Source organism: Nematostella vectensis, chromosome 14 (assembly GCF_932526225.1).
Source record: "Nematostella vectensis chromosome 14, jaNemVect1.1, whole genome shotgun sequence".
Lineage (NCBI taxonomy): Eukaryota > Metazoa > Cnidaria > Anthozoa > Actiniaria > Edwardsiidae > Nematostella > Nematostella vectensis.
This window is the reverse complement of record NC_064047.1, coordinates 13,559,069-13,576,893: the sequence shown is the minus strand read 5'-3', so window position 1 is coordinate 13,576,893 and position 17,825 is coordinate 13,559,069. Positions and strand designations below refer to the sequence as shown.

The following is a 17,825-nucleotide window of genomic DNA, read 5'->3' as shown; positions in this document are numbered from 1 at the left end:
AAATTTCAGTTCTGAAATTCAAGCTGAGCTCCGGGCTGAGAGTCTGGAAAGAATCTAGGGAGTTCCGCTGTTTCCGGTTTGTCGAGCTTTTTGGTGTTTCTAGATTAGTTTCAACTCTGATAGAAAAATCTTCGTTTAGAGGCTGTACTTCTGGGTTTTCTAAAGCATTTGGTACGGGCATCTCGTTTGTGGTTTGTTTTCGGTTTTCTTGTTTTCCGGCCTTGGTGCCGTTAAATTTCAGTGAGGAGTGACAGGGTCATTTCCGTTAACAATTCGGTGGAGGTGGAATCGTCGTTTGAGCGTGTCGCGTTGTCAACTGCTTCTTTTAATCTTGGGAATGCCAGTTTAGCCCATATATCGAAGCCGGTTCCCTGGCACAGAATGACCCCAGTTGTTAAGTAGATGTGGATTGTGAGGAGAAGAGTTCCGGCATTAGAGACCTCATCGTCCTCCACGTGTCGGGGTTCGTGTAGGCGAGATATCTTGATCTCGATACTCTCAGTTTGAGAGCCTGCCTTATTTGGATGGTCGATCCATTTGGCCTCGAAGGTTGCAGTATCTTGTAGGGCTGTGAAGTAGTATTTCTGGAATATCTTGATCCAGAAGTAAATATTTTGTTCGGAAGTCTTAAAGGCTAAGCAGCGTGCACCGGGCTTGTAAATATCTAGGTCGATATCTTCAAATTTCAGGCGCTTTTGTTTAGAAGTCTTCTCCTGGAAGGGCTTGATCGGGTACTTTTCCTGTAATCCGTCCATGTTCCTCCAACAAACCCCACAGGACCGTCAAAAAGGAGAAAAATTAGGCGAGAAACGCGAGCTTACATATCACGCTGTTACTCACTAGTGACAATCCAAGAAGTGTAAGGCTTGGTGAAGGGGAGGGGGTGAAGTGTAAGGCTTGGTGAAGGGGAGGGGGTGAAGTGTGGGGCTTGGTGAGGGGAAGGGGGTCAAGTGTGAGGCTTGGTGAGGGGGAGGGGGTGAAGTGTGAGGCTTGGTGAGGGGGAGTGGGTGAAGTGTGAGGCTTGGTGAGGGGGAGGGGGTGAAGTGTAAGGCTTGGTGAGGGGGAGGGGGTGAAGTGTAAGGCTTGGTGAGGGGGAGGGGTGAAGTGTGAGGCTTGGTGAGGGGGAGGGGGTGAAGTGTGAGGCTTGGTGAGGGAGAGAGGGTGAAGTGTAAGGCTTGGTGAGGGGGAGGGGGTGAAGTGTAAGGCTTGGTGAGGGGGAGGGGGTGAAGTGTGAGGCTTGGTGAAGGGGGGTGGGTGAAGTGTGAGGATTGGTGAGGGGGAGGGGGTGAAGTGTAAGGCTTGGTGAGGGGGAGGGGGTGAAGTGTGAGGCTTGGTGAGGGGGAGGGGGTGAAGTGTAAGGCTTGGTGAGGGGGAGGGGGTGAAGTGTGAGGCTTGGTGAGGGGGAGTGGGTGAAGTGTGAGGATTGGTGAGGGGGAGGGGGTGAAGTGTAAGGCTTGGTGAGGGGGAGGTGGTGAAGTGTGAGGATTGGGGAGGGGGTGAAGTGTAAGGCTTGGTGAGGGGGAGGGGGTGAAGTGTGAGGCTTGGTGAGGGGGAGGAGGTGAAGTGTAAGGCTTGGTGAGGGGGAGGGGGTGAAGTGTAAGGCTTGGTGAGGGGGAGGGGGTGAAGTGTGAGGCTTGGTGAGGGGGAGGGGCTGAAGTGTAAGGCTTGGTGAGGGGGAGGGGGTGAAGTGTAAGGCTTGGTGAGGGGGAGTGGGTGAAGTGTAAGGCTTGGTGAGGGGGAGGGGCTGAAGTGTAAGGCTTGGTGAGGGGGAGGGGGTGAAGTGTAAGGCTTGGTGAGGGGGAGAGGGTGAAGTTTAAGGCTTGGTGAGGGGGAGGGGGTGAAGTGTGAGGCTTGGTGAGGGGGAGGGGCTGAAGTGTAAGGCTTGGTGAGGGGGAGGGGGTGAAGTGTAAGGCTTGGTGAGGGGGAGTGGGTGAAGTGTAAGGCTTGGTGAGGGGGAGGGGCTGAAGTGTAAGGCTTGGTGAGGGGGAGGGGGTGAAGTGTAAGGCTTGGTGAGGGGGAGGGGGTGAAGTGTAAGGCTTGGTGAGGGGGAGGGGGTGAAGTGTAAGGCTTGGTGAGGGGGAGGGGGTGAAGTGTGAGGCTTGGTGAGGGGGAGGGGCTGAAGTGTGAGGCTTGGTAAGGGGGAGTGGGTGAAGTGTGAGGCTTGGTGAGGGGGAGTGGGTGAAGTGTGAGGATTGGTGAGGGGGAGGGGGTGAAGTGTGAGGATTGGTGAGGGGGAGGGGGTGAAGTGTGAGGATTGGTGAGGGGGAGGGGGTGAAGTGTGAGGATTGGTGAGGGGGAGGGGTGAAGTGTGAGGCTTGGTGAAGGGGAGGGGGTGAAGTGTGAGGCTTGGTGAAGGGGAGGGGGTGAAGTATGAGGCTTGGTGAGGGGGAGGGGGTGAAGTGTGAGGCTTACAGGGGGGAGTTGGAGGCAGGGGCAGGCTAGGGGTGTTGGTGATGGAGAAGGGGCATGGAGGTGGGATGTAGAGGGAAGGAAAGGTGGAATGTAGAGGGAGGGGGAGGGGAGGTGGTATGTAGAGGGAAGGGGAGGGGAGGGGAGGTGGAATGTAAAGGGGAGGGGAGGGGAGGTGGAATGTAGAGGGAAGGGAAGGGGAGGTGGAATGTAGAGGGAAGGAAGGTGGAATGTAGAGGGAGGGGGAGGGGGGTGGTATGTAGAGGGAAGAGGAGGGGAGGGGAGTGGAGGTGGAATGTAGAGGGAAGGGGAGGGGAGGTTGGAATGTAGAGGGAGGGGGAGGGGAGGTGGAATGTAGAGGGAAGGGGAGGGAAGGTGGAATGTAGAGGGAAGGGGAGGGGAGGTGGAATGTAGAGGGAGGGGGAGGGGAGGTGGAATGTAGAGGGAAGGGAAGGGGAGTTGGAATGTAGAGGGAAGGGAAGGGGAGGTGGAATGTAGAGGGAAGGGAAGGAAAGGGGAGGTGGAATGTAGAGGGAAGGGGAGGGGAGGTCTAATATAGAGGGAAGGGAAGGGGAGTTGGAATGTAGAGGGAAGCGGAGAGGAGGTGGAATGTAAAGGGAAGGGGAGGGGAGGTGGAATGTAGAGGGGAGGGGGGTGGAAAGTAGAGGGAGGGGGATGGGGGTGGAATGTAGAGGAGAGGAGAGGGGAGGGCCTTTGGACGCGCCATACTGATTATAGATCTGTTTTGGAATCTTAGACCACCTGTCGGCTAAGGATGAAGTATAACACGCATTTGGGTAACAAATGGACCAGGCAGAAGTACAGTGATCCCTATTATATTGGGATAGAGGTAATAGGTTTTACGAAAATCCTTGTCTTGACAAGGAGAGAGCACTCCGCCTTCAAGAATAGTTGATTATCTGATTTTTTATCTGAAATTTTAGTAATCCATGCCCATCTTGCAGGTTCATCCAAGACACATTTTGACGAAAGAGTGCGACAAGCCATTTGACATCACCCTCAGGACCACAGTACCGATACACATCTTGCCCCACCCTCTCCTCCCAATCAAGATATTCGCTACACTGCTCACAACTAACAATGTGGGCATTTTTGATAACTGCCAAGTCGCGTTCTCACACGGTGATGACGTAGGGACCACATACAATGTCCGAGTACGAAGTGTCTGTGATACGCTGATAGACGGGCAGTCCCGTGTGGTGCATATTTTATTCAAAGGTCCTTCTGACTCACTTCCTAGTTTGATTTGGGATGACTATATCTTGCCGCGTGTACGGGTAAGTCTACATTGGCTGGGCGTTTTTATCTAGTGTTTTTATGGTCGAGCGTGTTTAGCGTTTTAAAAGTTGGTTCTAATGGTTGGGCTTTATTTTGGTCTAGCGATTTTATCTTTGGGCGTTTTGAAGCTTGGGCGTTTTTATCGTTAGGCGTTTTATTGGCTAGATTCTATTTTGGTCTAGTGTATTTAAGGTCTAGCGTTTTTAGCGTTTAAAAGGTTAGGTGTTTTAATGGCTGGGCTTTTAAGGACGTTTTTATTTTTGGACGCTTTGTTGGGCGTCTTAAGTTTTGAGCGGTTACGTTGTCATTGTCAGAAAACAATGAAATGATTTTTGTTAAGTTAAGAAGAGGCAACTTGCAAACCCAAGACCAGCGCTACTTCCCCATCCTGCATTCTTCCTGAGCATTGGCACGGTGAACATTGATAAAAAATAAATAATCACACCGTTACCATGGTTACCAGTATTTTGGAAGAGTTTGATCGCGGAGGATCGATATATTTAGCGAGATGCAGACGACATGAAATAATCTAAGCCTCTACGTGCGAATGTATCACGATTTACTATAAACTAAGTTTTGTTGTTTATGTTATTGTTGTTGTTGTTCTCGCCGTTATATTATTGTTGTTGTTGTTTAAAAAGCAGGCATTACTGTGTGCATATTTTTATACACTTTTTTTGCTTGCTTTGGTAGGTCACAGTAGAACAGACAGAGAATCGTGAATGTCGAACTTATAACGACCCTCACTTTAGCACATTTGACGGAAAGTAAGAAGAAAATCCAGGCTATTCAAGCCTACCAGTTTCGCCTTGCGCGCCTCGATATATATCGTGTTTGAGAAAGTAATCGCCTTTGAAACCCATATCATCTGCTTTTTAGGTATTACCCTTTTTTACACCACGGTGACTACGTGCTGTTCCAAGATAATGACCACCACACCGAGGTATGTACAACTACTCTTTCTTATCATATCATTGATAATGACCACCACACCGAGGTATGTACAACTACTCTTTCTTATCATATCATTGATACTGACCACCACACCGAGGTATGTACAACTACTCTTTCTTATCATATCATTGATACTGACCACCACACCGAGGTATGTACAACTACTCTTTCTTATCATATCATTGATAATGACCACCACACCGAGGTATGTACAACTACTCTTTCTTATCATATCATTGATACTGACCACCACACCGAGGTATGTACAACTACTCTTTCTTATCATATCATTGATAATGACCACCACACCGAGGTATGTACAACTACTCTTTCTTATCATATCATTGATAATGACCACCACACCGAGGTATGTACAACTACTCTTTCTTATCATATCATTGATACTGACCACCACACCGAGGTATGTACAACTACTCTTTCTTATCATATCATTGATAATGATCACCACACCGAGGTATGTACAACTACTCTTTCTTATCATATCATTGATACTGACCACCACACCGAGGTATGTACAACTACTCTTTCTTATCATATCATTGATACTGATCACCACACCGAGGTATGTACAACTACTCTTTCTTATCATATCATTGATAATGACCACCACACCGAGGTATGTACAACTACTCTTTCTTATCATATCATTGATAATGACCACCACACCGAGGTATGTACAACTACTCTTTCTTATCATATCATTGATACTGACCACCACACCGAGGTATGTACAACTACTCTTTCTTATCATATCATTGATACTGACCACCACTCCGAGGTATGTACAACTACTCTTTCTTATCATATCATTGATACTGACCACCACTCCGAGGTATGTACAACTACTCCTTCTTATCATATCATTGATAATGACCACCACTCCGAGGTATGTACAACTACTCTTTCTTATCATATCATTGATAATGACCACCACTCCGAGGTACGTACAACTACTCTTTCTTATCATATCATTGATAATGACCACCACACCGAGGTATGTACAACTACTCTTTCTTATCATATCATTGATAATGACCACCACTCCGAGGTATGTACAACTACTCTTTCTTATCATATCATTGATACTGACCACCACACCGAGGTATGTACAACTACTCTTTCTTATCATATCATTGATAATGACCACCACACCGAGGTATGTACAACTACTCTTTCTTATCATATCATTGATACTGATCACCACACCGAGGTATGTACAACTACTCTTTCTTATCATATCATTAATACTGACCACCACACCGAGGTATGTACAACTACTCTTTCTTATCATATCATTGATAATGACCACCACTATGTACAACTACTCTTTCTTATCATATCATTGATACTGACCACCACACCGAGGTACGTACAACTACTCTTTCTTATCATATCATTGATACTGACCACCACACCGAGGTATGTACAACTACTCTTTCTTATCATATCATTGATACTGATCACCACACCGAGGTATGTACAACTACTCTTTCTTATCATACCATTGATACTGACCACCACACCGAGGTATGTACAACTACTCTTTCTTATCATATCATTGATAATGACCACCACACCGAGGTATGTACAACTACTCTTTCTTCTCATATCATTGATACTGACCACCACACCGAGGTATGTACAACTACTCTTTCTTATCATATCATTGATACTGACCACCACTCCGAGGTATGTACAACTACTCTTTCTTATCATATCATTGATAATGACCACCACTCCGAGGTATGTACAACTACTCTTTCTTATCATATCATTGATACTGACCACCACACCGAGGTATGTACAACTACTCTTTCTTATCATATCATTGATACTGACCACCACTCCGAGGTATGTACAACTACTCTTTCTTATCATATCATTGATAATGACCACCACTCCGAGGTATGTACAACTACTCCTTCTTATCATATCATTGATAATGACCACCACACCGAGGTATGTACAGCTACTCTTTCTTATCATATCATTGATAATGACCACCACTCCGAGGTATGTGTCTCTTGCTGCAATGTACAACTACTCTCTCAGGCCTTACCCGCCGAACATGGAACACTGCTAGGGTTAAGGGACCTAACCAATGCCAACTCTAAGCCACTAGCTTCAAGAGGCGATCTTCTCAAAGTGCAACACAACTGAGGCTAGTAGCGGACCTATATACCTTATTATGGAAAACTAACGCTCCACTTTTAAGTTAACGCGAATTTGAAAAGTTAATACTGATGATTAATACTAATCATTAAAGATCGAAAACAAAATAGTTAATACTGCTGTGAAGTGTAGAAGAACGCTGGTAAGCCCTAACAGGATTGACTGGCTAACCTCATTGTTCTATTGTATTTTCGTTCTATTGTTTTGTTTCTCATTCTTTTTGTGATGCATCAATCTAATGTGGTGAAATCTTCTGATACCTTCTACATCACCCATACTGCTTAGTAATAAGGAACTTCACATAGTGTTTGGTCTAGCTCGTCATCATTTTCGGCATGAGAAAAGTATTTCCAAGCAGCAAATTAAGAAATCAATTCTGCCATCTTTTTGGATCCGCGTTATTTTGTTTATCTGAATACGTTATGCTAGAATTCACATTAATTTGATACGTGTACATTTAATAGACGTTAATATCTACCAGTGTTAATTTCCTATAATAACGTTATAATAACGTAGCTAAATTGCGCTTATGCTTCTGTAGCATACATTATAAAAATGTGTGATATAAAAAAACTCCATACCTCCTCTACTCCATACCTCGTCGCCCCTCTGGAAGTGAACTGGTGATAATTAAGGTTTTCTAGTAAAATAAAGGGGGTGCGTTTCGTGACATCATTGTTGATATCCCTTGTAGGTGCACACGCGCCTGTGGACGTGCTGGGATAGTAGCGCCTCCTGTAACTGCGGAGTAGCAATACGGGAGAGAAATGACGTGATGATTCTGTCAATCTGCAACTCCCAATTGCAACACCAAGCCAATACTCCCATACCAATGACCTTCCGTGTACCAAGCGGACATCTACCAAACGGAACACACATTTACAGGCAGATCTCTGGCACCCAAGTAACGCATACTGTAAGTTAATAAATATTATTACTTTCCTCATTGAGGCCCGAGGCTTGGTGCTTATTGGGTCAATACTTGCCCAGCCTACCCCCCCCCCCCGCCCGCCTTCTTACCGGGATTCCTGTGTTTGACCTTAGCCCCACGGCCTCCTTACCGGGTTTCCTGTGTTTGACCTTAGCCCCCCGGCCTCCTTACCGGGTTTCCTGTGTTTGACCTTAGCCCACTGGCCTCCTTACCAGGATTCCTGTGTTTGACCTTAGCCCCCCGGCCTTCTTACCGGGTTTCCTGTGTTTGACCTTAGCTCCCAACCCCCCCGGCCTTCTTACCAGGATTCCTGTGTTTGACCTTAGCCCCCCGGACTCCTTACCGGGTTTCCTGTGTTTGACCTTAGCCCCCCGGCCTTCTTACCGGGTTTCCTGTGTTTGACCTTAGCCCCCCTGCCTCCTTACCGGGTTTCCTGTGTTTGACCTTAGCCCCTCGGCCTTCTTAACGGGATTCCTGTCTTTGACCTCAGCCCCTGGCCTTCTTACCGGGTTTCCTGTGTTTGACCTTAGCCCCCCGGCCTTCTTACCAGGATTCCTGTGTTTGACCTTAGCCCCTGGCCTTCTTACCGGGTTTCCTGTGTTTGACCTTAGCCCCCCCGGCATTCTTATCGGGTTTCCTGTGTTTGACCTTAGCCTCCCGGCCTTCTTACCGGGTTTCCTGTGTTGACCTTAGCCCCCCAGGCCTTCTTACCGGGTTTCCTGTGTTAACCATAGTTACCGCTGTACTTATTTTACCCATTGGTATCAAGCACACCATTTTTCTGACGACTTTCGCGTTTTTTTATCTAGGCTGAGAATCTTCAGGGGATAGCAGAATAGGAAGGATCTTTAAACACCTACGGTTTAGTACCTAGTAGAATGTTATACCCTAAAAAATAGGACGACACCCCCGTCTACTTTATGATGAAAATTGTGATTGCGTGCTCCTAGGCGTTTACGTAAGGAACTTCATTTTGACCTTTTTGTAGGTACTTCTCCCTTCTGGCACGAAGGTCGAGGTCATAAGGTTGGACTGGGGAATGAATATCAAAGTGAATGCTTTCAAGAACTCAAACAGCATTCGCGGACTCTGTGGAAACATGAATGGTGACTCAAACGACGAGTTTCAACACGGAGGCGATGGCCATTCACATGCGGATGCGACAAGATTTGGACTAAGTTGGAGGTAGTGTTACAGATCTCAGAGATATTGATGCTTGTGAACTTTCCTATAGTATTTGTACCAAGAGACCATGGTGTAATCAACTTATTTTGCGCACAAAGTTTTTAGTTTTACCTGGGCCATTGTAGTAATATAATATTCTGTCAATATGTCAGGCGGATGATCAAAAGTACCAAAATGATTCAGATGGGATTCTCAAGCTGGCTTGCATCTTTTCCTAAATGACTGATTGTTGAGTGGCTTACGGAAAACTCATGAAACATTTTTTTTTCGGAAACACTGCTATTTACGCACTCCCGAAAAAAGTTTATCAGGTTTTTTCAATGTTCTAGCTCCAAACCTTTTTGCTCTAAAAGCTAAAGTATCACTTGGAAGTCCATCAAATGGTCTGTTAGCGGGCACATCTATATGTGTGTGTGTGCGTGCGTGCGCGTGCGCGTGTGCGTGTGTGTTTCGAATATATTGTATGTGAAATCTTCAACCCAGCCCCACCGTTACGCATGGGAGATATCTTGAATATCTTGAATGGACTTTTTAATCGTCTATTCTCTTGTACAACGTTAATGGGATCGACTGTATGTGCCTAGAAAGCAACCGCATGAAAGCTACTTCCATATTCTGCCGTCCAACCATCTCCCAGACCAGATCATGGAGAAAACGTTCTGTGCATGCGGAGAAACTAGAGTGGAGGATTGTAAACCACTCTTGGAAATCATCTACCCACAGAACCCCCCAGGGGTGGAGGTACCTCCAGACCAGTTTGAAGGGCAGGGTGAGACGTACAGTGATTTCAGCATGGACCAGCAGGACGCTGACTATTTCACAGACGAACACAATGAAAGATACGCTAAGAGCAGGATCCGAGCCAGACGAAGTATCGAGATGGATAGGATGACAAGACAAAATGCGACACGCCTCTGCAAAACACTCATCGAAGACACTGTCGTCGGAAAGAGTTGCAGTGCTTTGCCGAATGTGGATGCCGCATCGACTTTGCAGAGCTGCATTTTTGATCTCATGGTAATTGTCATTTGATACTGGCATTACAGTTAATCCAAGGCACTGAATCCTCATACAATACTGCTACTGCATTTTTTTATCCAAAGATCATAATCGAATTCCCGAAACCTATTTTACAGTAAGTCAAAAGTCAACTGGTGCTTAATACTTTTGCATAAATTTATAGTAACCAAAATTACCCACTTCTATTTTATTATTTCTTCTCCAGTGCCGCGTGATGCATTTTATTTATTAAAGTCCCTAAAATCGCGAGTTTTCAGTTCCACGCAGCGCGCAGACTATAGACACAGATTGACACGGAACTTCGTGGAGTTGTATTATTAACGTGTTATAACCCATGCACCAGGTCACAGGAAATGCCGGTTTCGCTGTGTCGGCCCTGGAATCATTGAAGAGCGGGTGCCAAGACGAGGCTTACAACAACCTGACGCTCTACACCAAGGATGCTGAGGGCAACCCATCGGAGCCCCCCGCAGGTAAACGCAAAGCCTTTGCACACAACGTACAGTTAGCGCACCAATACAAGACAGACAGACGGACAGACGGACGGCCGGACGGACAGACAGAGAGACAGACGTACAGACGGACGGACATACATAGAGACAGACAGACATAGAGACAGACAGACAGACAGACAGACAGACAGACGGACAGACGGACGGACAGACAGACAGACAGACAGACAGACAGACAGACAGACAGACAGACAGACAGACAGACAGACAGACAGACAGACAGACAGACAGACGGACAGACGGACAGACGGACAGACGCCCAGACGGACGGACGGATGGACGGACGGACGGACGGACGGACGGACGGACGGACGGACGGACGGACGGACGGACAGACGGACAGACGGACAGACAGACAGACGGACAGACGGACAGACGGACAGACGGACAGACGGACAGACGGACAGACGGACAGACGGACAGACGGACAGACGGACAGACGGACAGACGGACAGACGGACAGACGGACAGACGGACAGACGGACAGACGGACAGACGGACAGACGGACAGACGGACAGACGGACAGACGGACATACGGACAGACGGACAGACGGACAGACGGACAGACCGACAGACGGACAGACGGACAGACGGACATACGGACAGACGGACAGACGTACAGACGGACAGACGGACAGACGGACAGACGGACAGACGGACAGACGGACAGACGGACAGACGGACAGACGGACAGACGGACAGACGGACAGACGGACAGACGGACAGACGGACAGACGGACAGACGGACAGACGGACAGACGGACAGACGGACAGACGGACCGAAGGACGGACGGACGGACGGACGGACGGACAGACGGACGGACGGACGGACGGACAGACAGACAGACAGACAGACAGACAGACAGACAGACAGACAGACAGACAGACAGACAGACAGACAGACAGACAGACAGACAGACAGACAGACAGACAGACAGACAGACAGACGGACGGACGGACGGACGGACGGACAGACGGACGGAAGGACGGACGGACGGACAGAGAGACAGACGGACAGACAAACTGTTACTTTGACATTGTAATTTTTGTTTCTCAAATTATATGCTACACAAAGGCAGTTTGTTTGAGTCATCCAAGATTAGACAAGATTATACAATGAATACTTTTTCTGCCCGGAGTTATTTTGGTCTATGCAAAGGTAAATTTGTTAGAGGATTACCATTCAAATATTTCATATCAACAATCATCTTCATCATATCAATAAGCTCTTTTTTCATCATCATTATTTCCAGATATCGTAGAAAACCTTTGCCCTAACGAGTGCAGTAACCATGGCAACTGCTCAAACAGCACTTGTATCTGCGAAGAAGGTTTCACATCACTAGACTGCTCCTTGTCAATCAATACAGTACCAGAACTTCTAGGGTAGGTGAACAACTGGTAACATTTCAATGGACACAGTACCAGAATTTCTAGGGTAGGTAAACAACTGATAACATGTCAATCGACACAGTACCAGAACTTCTAGGGTAGGTGAACAACTGGTAACATGTCAATCGACACAGTACCAGAACTTCTAGGGTAGGTGAACAACTGGTAACATGTCAATCGACACAGTACCAGAACTTCTAGGGTAGGTGAACAACTGATAACATGTCAATCGACACAGTACATGAACTTCTTGGGTAGGTGAACAACTGGTAACATGTCAATCGACACAGTACCAGAACTTCTTGGGTATGTAAACAACTGATAACATGTCAATCGACACAGTACATGAATTTCTAGGGTAGGTAAACAACTGGTAACATGTCAATCGACACAGTACCAGAACTTCTAGGGTAGGTAAACAACTGATAACATGTCAATCGACACAGTACATGAATTTCTAGGGTAGGTAAACAACTGGTAACATGTCAATCGACACAGTACCAGAACTTCTTGGGTATGTAAACAACTGATAACCTGTCAATCGACACAGTACATGAACTTCTTGGGTAGGTAAACAACTCATCGTTTCCGTATCATTTCTGTAGTTTTCAATGTTGGCGAACTCGTGTCAACGAATTCCAACTGCTAAATCGCCTTTTGGCCTCCATGACTCAATGCAACGGAATTTGGTGCTGTTTCAGCGCTGGTCAGCGCCTTAAGGGGAGGTGGCGTGGTTTGGAACCATTTCAGTGCTGGCCAGCTGAAACGCTCTAAGGATTGAATGGCAGAAACCAGAAGGCGATTTAGTTACAGTCGTCTGCGAGAGTACACAGAATATGCAGCCAAGTACCCAGGATTTGCCGATAGGGGTGCGCAGCAATAGGTATCATCTGAAAAAAAAGCAAAGTATTTGAAGATTCCTTAATAAGAAATGGCCCACTTTTTGGCCGCCAAGGGGGGTGCGCACGCACCCTGCGCATCCCCCTGTGTACGCGCCTAATATGTCAAACTGCAGTAATAGAGAGAGAAGACCCAGCGGCGAAGTCTATGACTGAGAGAATATCGTAATAACCCTCAAACAATATGGTAATGACCCTCAAACAATATGGTAATGACCTTCAAATAATATGGTAATGACCCTCAAACAATATCCTCATGACCAAGGCAATATGGCTGAAACTGGAAAGTCATCATAATCACGTGTCTTCTTTGCCGTCATCATCAACATCGTAATCATAATCACCATCATCATCACCATCACCATCACCATCACCATCATCATCATCATCATCATTATCATCATCATCCTTATCATCGTCGTCGTAACCATTGTCAATATCATTATCTTCATCATTATCTTCGTCCTCTTCCTCTTCCTTGCCAGCGTTCATTACTATCTTCACCATTATCAACAATGACAAAAACAACAGTATTTATCTTCTCGATGTGTGATTAAAGTCGATGGTTCTCCTAGGATTCACGATGGGGGTCTGTGTGACATTAGAAGGAGGCCATGCAAGAAGACCAACATCTTTGGTGATGGATTTATACCTTCAGAGAATCTCACATGTCACGCAACCGAATTCAAGGTGAAAAAAATAAGTTTGGTTTATCTCACAGTCCCGTTGTCAGTTTCTAAACTGTGATTGATCTAATATCAGGTGTATGGCAACAACTGGACACCAAACTCATCACCACACGAGCTACAAGGCGAACAGTTTGACTTATTTGGGGTCAAATGCAGCCTTCCGGACCCTCCAACGAAGATAGGGGACTACGATAATCCCGGGACCCCCGCGGGAGGACTGTACATTAGGATCTCCAACAACAAGATCGACGCCAGTCTGGAGAAGATGAGGTTTATATCGTACGACTCCGTCTGTATGAGGTGCAGCAAGACAGGCACTTGTGTCCTCAGGGTATGTATACGAACGCCCCCTCCCCCTCCCCCCCTGGGAAATATATCCCGAATATCACCACCTATAAAAAGTGATTGAAAAATATTCTAAAAAGTTCAGACTTAGATTTATGAATTTGTCAAAGTGTGAGAGTTTGATATCATCCGAGGGATCTAGGCCTCGATAACTCGACAATCCCGTTAACTTGATTACAATTCTATAGAATGGCACCATCTATAACACGAAAACTATTTTCCACCGAGTAAGGGACAGACCCCCCCCCCCCCCCCCCTCAATCATTTTGATAGATTTACTAATACCAATAGACAGAAGGGATTAACAAACATAAAAAAATGAGCACATCAATCAAGGGAGCACAGCAAAATGTGTTCCTATTTAACGAATGCTTTCCGAAGAGAGGGAGTGCATCCTTCGTCGGCACTTCGTGTCGACACTACGCGTATCCCATATCTTCGGGCCGATGATACGAACAAAGACACAGTTGACAAACATAATCCAGTTCATAATCCGAGCCCCACACCCCCAACAGCGCTACTGATAACTCCCCTTACAAAACAAACACACATGACGCGTTGCATAACAAAGGAGTCTGGGTAAACCCCTAGAGTAGAGACTGATAGGCCGAGAGTCGGACAAGATATCTGAAATATGTTTTAAAGTAAAAATAAAAATCATGAGCGAGGAAAAGTAAAACTCTTCGATATTTTAGATATCTTTCCGACTTTCGGCCTATAAGTCTTGAGTCTCTGACTTTCGACTCTTGGGGTTTACACAGATTCCATAACAAAGTGGTTTATTTTCGTAATAATCTCAATCGCGCGTTTAATGAAGCACATTCTGCCGTGCTCCCTTGCATCAATCGAGCATAGCACCTAGCTCGTCCCTAAATATGCCTAAAACTGATTCCCATGAACGTTTCATTATCATCTCAATGTTTTAGCAAGACTCCTGCTTGATCAATGGCCACTGTTTTGCGCAAAACGATGCTAAACCGAACCAGTGGTGTCGTCAATGCCAGCCAGATACCAGCCAATTTACATGGAGTCGGCGTAAAGGTAAAATGCAAACAGCCAGTTTACATGGAGTCGGCGTAAACGTAAAACGCAAACAGTCAGTTTACATGAAAACAGGCGTAAAGGTGAAACGCAAACAGTCAGTTTACATGGAACAGGCGTAAATGTAAAACGCAAAGAGCCAGTTTACATGAAACAGTCCTAAAGGTAAAACGCAAACAGCCAGTTTACATGGAGTCAGCGTAAAGGTAAAATGCAAAGAGCCAGTTTACATGGAACAGGCGTAAAGGTAAAACGCAAAGAGCAAATTTACATGGAACAGGCGTAAATGTAGAACGCAAAGAGCCAGTTTACATGGAACAGGCCTAAAGGTAAAACGCAAACAGTTTACATGGAACACGCGTAAAGGTAAAACGCAAACAGTCAGTTTACATGGAACAGGCGTAAAGGTAAAACGCAAACGGTCATTTTTACATGGAACAGGCGTAGAGTTAAAACGCAAACAGTCAGTTTTCATGGAACAGGCGTAAAGGTAAAACGCAAACAGTCAGTTTAAATGGAACAGGCGTTAAGGTAAAACACAAACAGTCAGTTTACATGGAACAAGCGTAAAGGTGAAACGCAAAGAGCCAGTTTAGATGGAACAAGCGTAAAGGTTAAACATAAACAGCCAGTTTACATGGAAAAGGCCTAAAAATAAAATGCAAACAGCCAGTTTACATGGAGTCGGCGTAAAGGTAAAATGCAAAGAGCCAGTTTACATGGAACAGGCGTAAATGTAGAACGCAAACAGTTTACATGGAACACGCGTAAAGGTAAAACGCAAACAGTCAGTTTACATGGAACAGGCGTTAAGGTAAAACACAAACAGTCAGTTTACATGGAACAGGCGTAAAGGTAAAATGCAAAGAGCCAGTTTACATGGAACAAGAGTAAAGGTTGAACATAAACAGTCAGTTTACATAAAACAGGCTTAAAGGTAAATCGCAAACAGTCAGTTTTTATAGAACAGGCGTAAAGGAAAAACGCAAAGAGCCAGTTTACATGGAACAGGCGTAATTGTAAAATGCAAACAGTCAGTTTACATGGAACAGGCGTAATGCAGAAACGCAAACAGTCAGTTTACATGGAACAAGCGAAATTGTGAAACGCCGAGAGTCGAACAAGATATCTGAAATATGTTTTAAAGTAAAAATAAAATTCATGAGCCAGTTTACATGGAACAGGCGTAATTGTAAAATGCAAACAGTCAGTTTACATGGAACAGGCGTAATGCTGAAACGCAAACAGTCAGTTTACATGGAACAAGCGTAATTGTGAAACGCCGAGAGTCGAACAAGATATCTGAAATATGTTTTAAAGTAAAAATAAAATTCATGAGCGAGGAAAAGTAAAACTCTTCGATATTTTAGATATCTTTCCGACTTTCGGCTTATAAGTCTCGAGTCTCTGACTTTCGACTCTTGGGAAACGCCAAATTTACATGGAACAGGCGTAAATGTAGAACGCAAAGAGCCAGTTTACATGGAACAGGCGTAAATGTAGAACGCAAAGAGCCAGTTTACATGGAACAGGCCTAAATGTAGAACGTAGAGAGCCAGTTTACATGGAACAGGCGTAAATGTAGAACGCAAAGAGCCAGTTTAGATGGAACAGGCCTAAATGTAGAACGCAGAGAGCCAGTTTACATGGAACAGGCGTAAAGGTAAAACGCAAAAAGTCAGTTTACATGGAACAGGCGTAAAAGTAAAACGCAAACAGTCATTTTTACATGGAACAGGCGTAAAGGTAAAACGCAAACAGTCAGTTTTCATGGAAAAGGCGTAAAGGTTAAACGCAAAGAGCCAGTTTACATGGAACAGGCGTTAAGGTTAAACATAAACAGTCAGTTTACATGAAACAGGCTTAAAGGTAAATCGCAAACAGTCAGTTTTCATGGAACAGGCGTTAAGGTAAAACACAAACAGTCAGTTTACATGGAACAGGCGTAAAGGTGAAACGCAAAGAGCCAGTTTACATGGAACACGCGTAAAGGTAAAACGCAAACAGTCAGTTTACATGGAACAGGCGTAATTGTAAAACGCAAACAGTCAGTTTACATGGAACAGGCGTAATGCTGAAACACAAACAGTCAGTTTACATGGAACAAGCGTAATTGTGAAACGCCGAGAGTCGAACAAGATATCTGAAATATGTTTTAAAGTAAAAATAAAATTCATGAGGGAGGAAAAGTAAAACTCTTCGATATTTTAGATATTTTTCCGACTTTCGGCTTATAAGTCTCGAGTCTCTGACTTTCGACTCTTGGGAAACGCCAAATTTACATATAAACAGGCGTAAATGTAGAACGCAAAGAGCCAGTTTACATGGAACAGGCCTAAATGTAGAACGCAAAGAGCCAATTTACATGGAACAGGCGTAAAGGTAAAACGCAAACAGTCAGTTTACATGGAACAGGCGTAAAGGTAAAACGCAAACAGTCAGTTTTCATGGAACAGGCGTTAAGGTAAAACACAAACAGTCAGTTTACATGGAACAGGCGTAAAGGTAAAATGCAAAGAGCCAGTTTACATGGAACAAGAGTAAAGGTTGAACATAAACAGTCAGTTTACATAAAACAGGCTTAAAGGTAAATCGCAAACAGTCAGTTTTTATAGAACAGGCGTAAAGGAAAAACGCAAAGAGCCAGTTTTAATGGAACAGGCGTAAAGGTAAAACGCAAACAGTCAGTTTAAATGGAACAGGCGTTAAGGTAAAACACAAACAGTCAGTTTACATGGAACAAGCGTAAAGGTGAAACGCAAAGAGCCAGTTTAGATGGAACAAGCGTAAAGGTTAAACATAAACAGCCAGTTTACATGGAAAAGGCCTAAAGGTAAAATTCAAACAGCCAGTTTACATGGAGTCGGCGTAAAGGTAAAATGCAAAGAGCCAGTTTACATGGAACAGGCGTAAAGGTAAAACGCAAACAGTCAGTTTTCATGGAAAAGGCGTAAA

The 17,825-nt window shown here is 45.2% G+C and overlaps 2 protein-coding genes across 6 annotated transcripts in view; both read left to right on the top strand.

The window, feature by feature from the left end:
- The window catches only part of LOC5501806 (von Willebrand factor D and EGF domain-containing protein), a 125,575-nt gene that overhangs the window by 19,927 nt on the left and 87,823 nt on the right, over nucleotides 1-17,825 (top strand). For 4 of the 5 annotated variants that reach the window (XR_007306408.1, XM_048721320.1, XM_048721321.1 and 1 more), the window contains 12 exons: nucleotides 3,167-3,259; nucleotides 3,375-3,707; nucleotides 4,402-4,475; nucleotides 4,588-4,651; nucleotides 7,550-7,771; nucleotides 8,775-8,971; nucleotides 9,556-9,988; nucleotides 10,335-10,464; nucleotides 11,758-11,890; nucleotides 13,371-13,485; nucleotides 13,558-13,815; nucleotides 14,756-14,870. Coding sequence is in view for 4 of the 5 variants with exons in the window: in XM_048721320.1 (XP_048577277.1) it covers nucleotides 3,167-3,259; nucleotides 3,375-3,707; nucleotides 4,402-4,475; nucleotides 4,588-4,651; nucleotides 7,550-7,771; nucleotides 8,775-8,971; nucleotides 9,556-9,988; nucleotides 10,335-10,464; nucleotides 11,758-11,890; nucleotides 13,371-13,485; nucleotides 13,558-13,815; nucleotides 14,756-14,870 (2,167 nt within the window). In the remaining variant the exon portion in view is untranslated. The remainder of the gene's footprint in view (nucleotides 1-3,166; nucleotides 3,260-3,374; nucleotides 3,708-4,401; nucleotides 4,476-4,587; nucleotides 4,652-7,549; nucleotides 7,772-8,774; nucleotides 8,972-9,555; nucleotides 9,989-10,334; nucleotides 10,465-11,757; nucleotides 11,891-13,370; nucleotides 13,486-13,557; nucleotides 13,816-14,755; nucleotides 14,871-17,825) is intronic. The other variant, XM_048721322.1, reaches the window with a different exon arrangement.
- LOC5500596 overlaps nucleotides 1-17,825 on the top strand; it is an 89,223-nt gene that overhangs the window by 33,699 nt on the left and 37,699 nt on the right. The gene's annotated exons all lie outside the window — the stretch shown is intronic.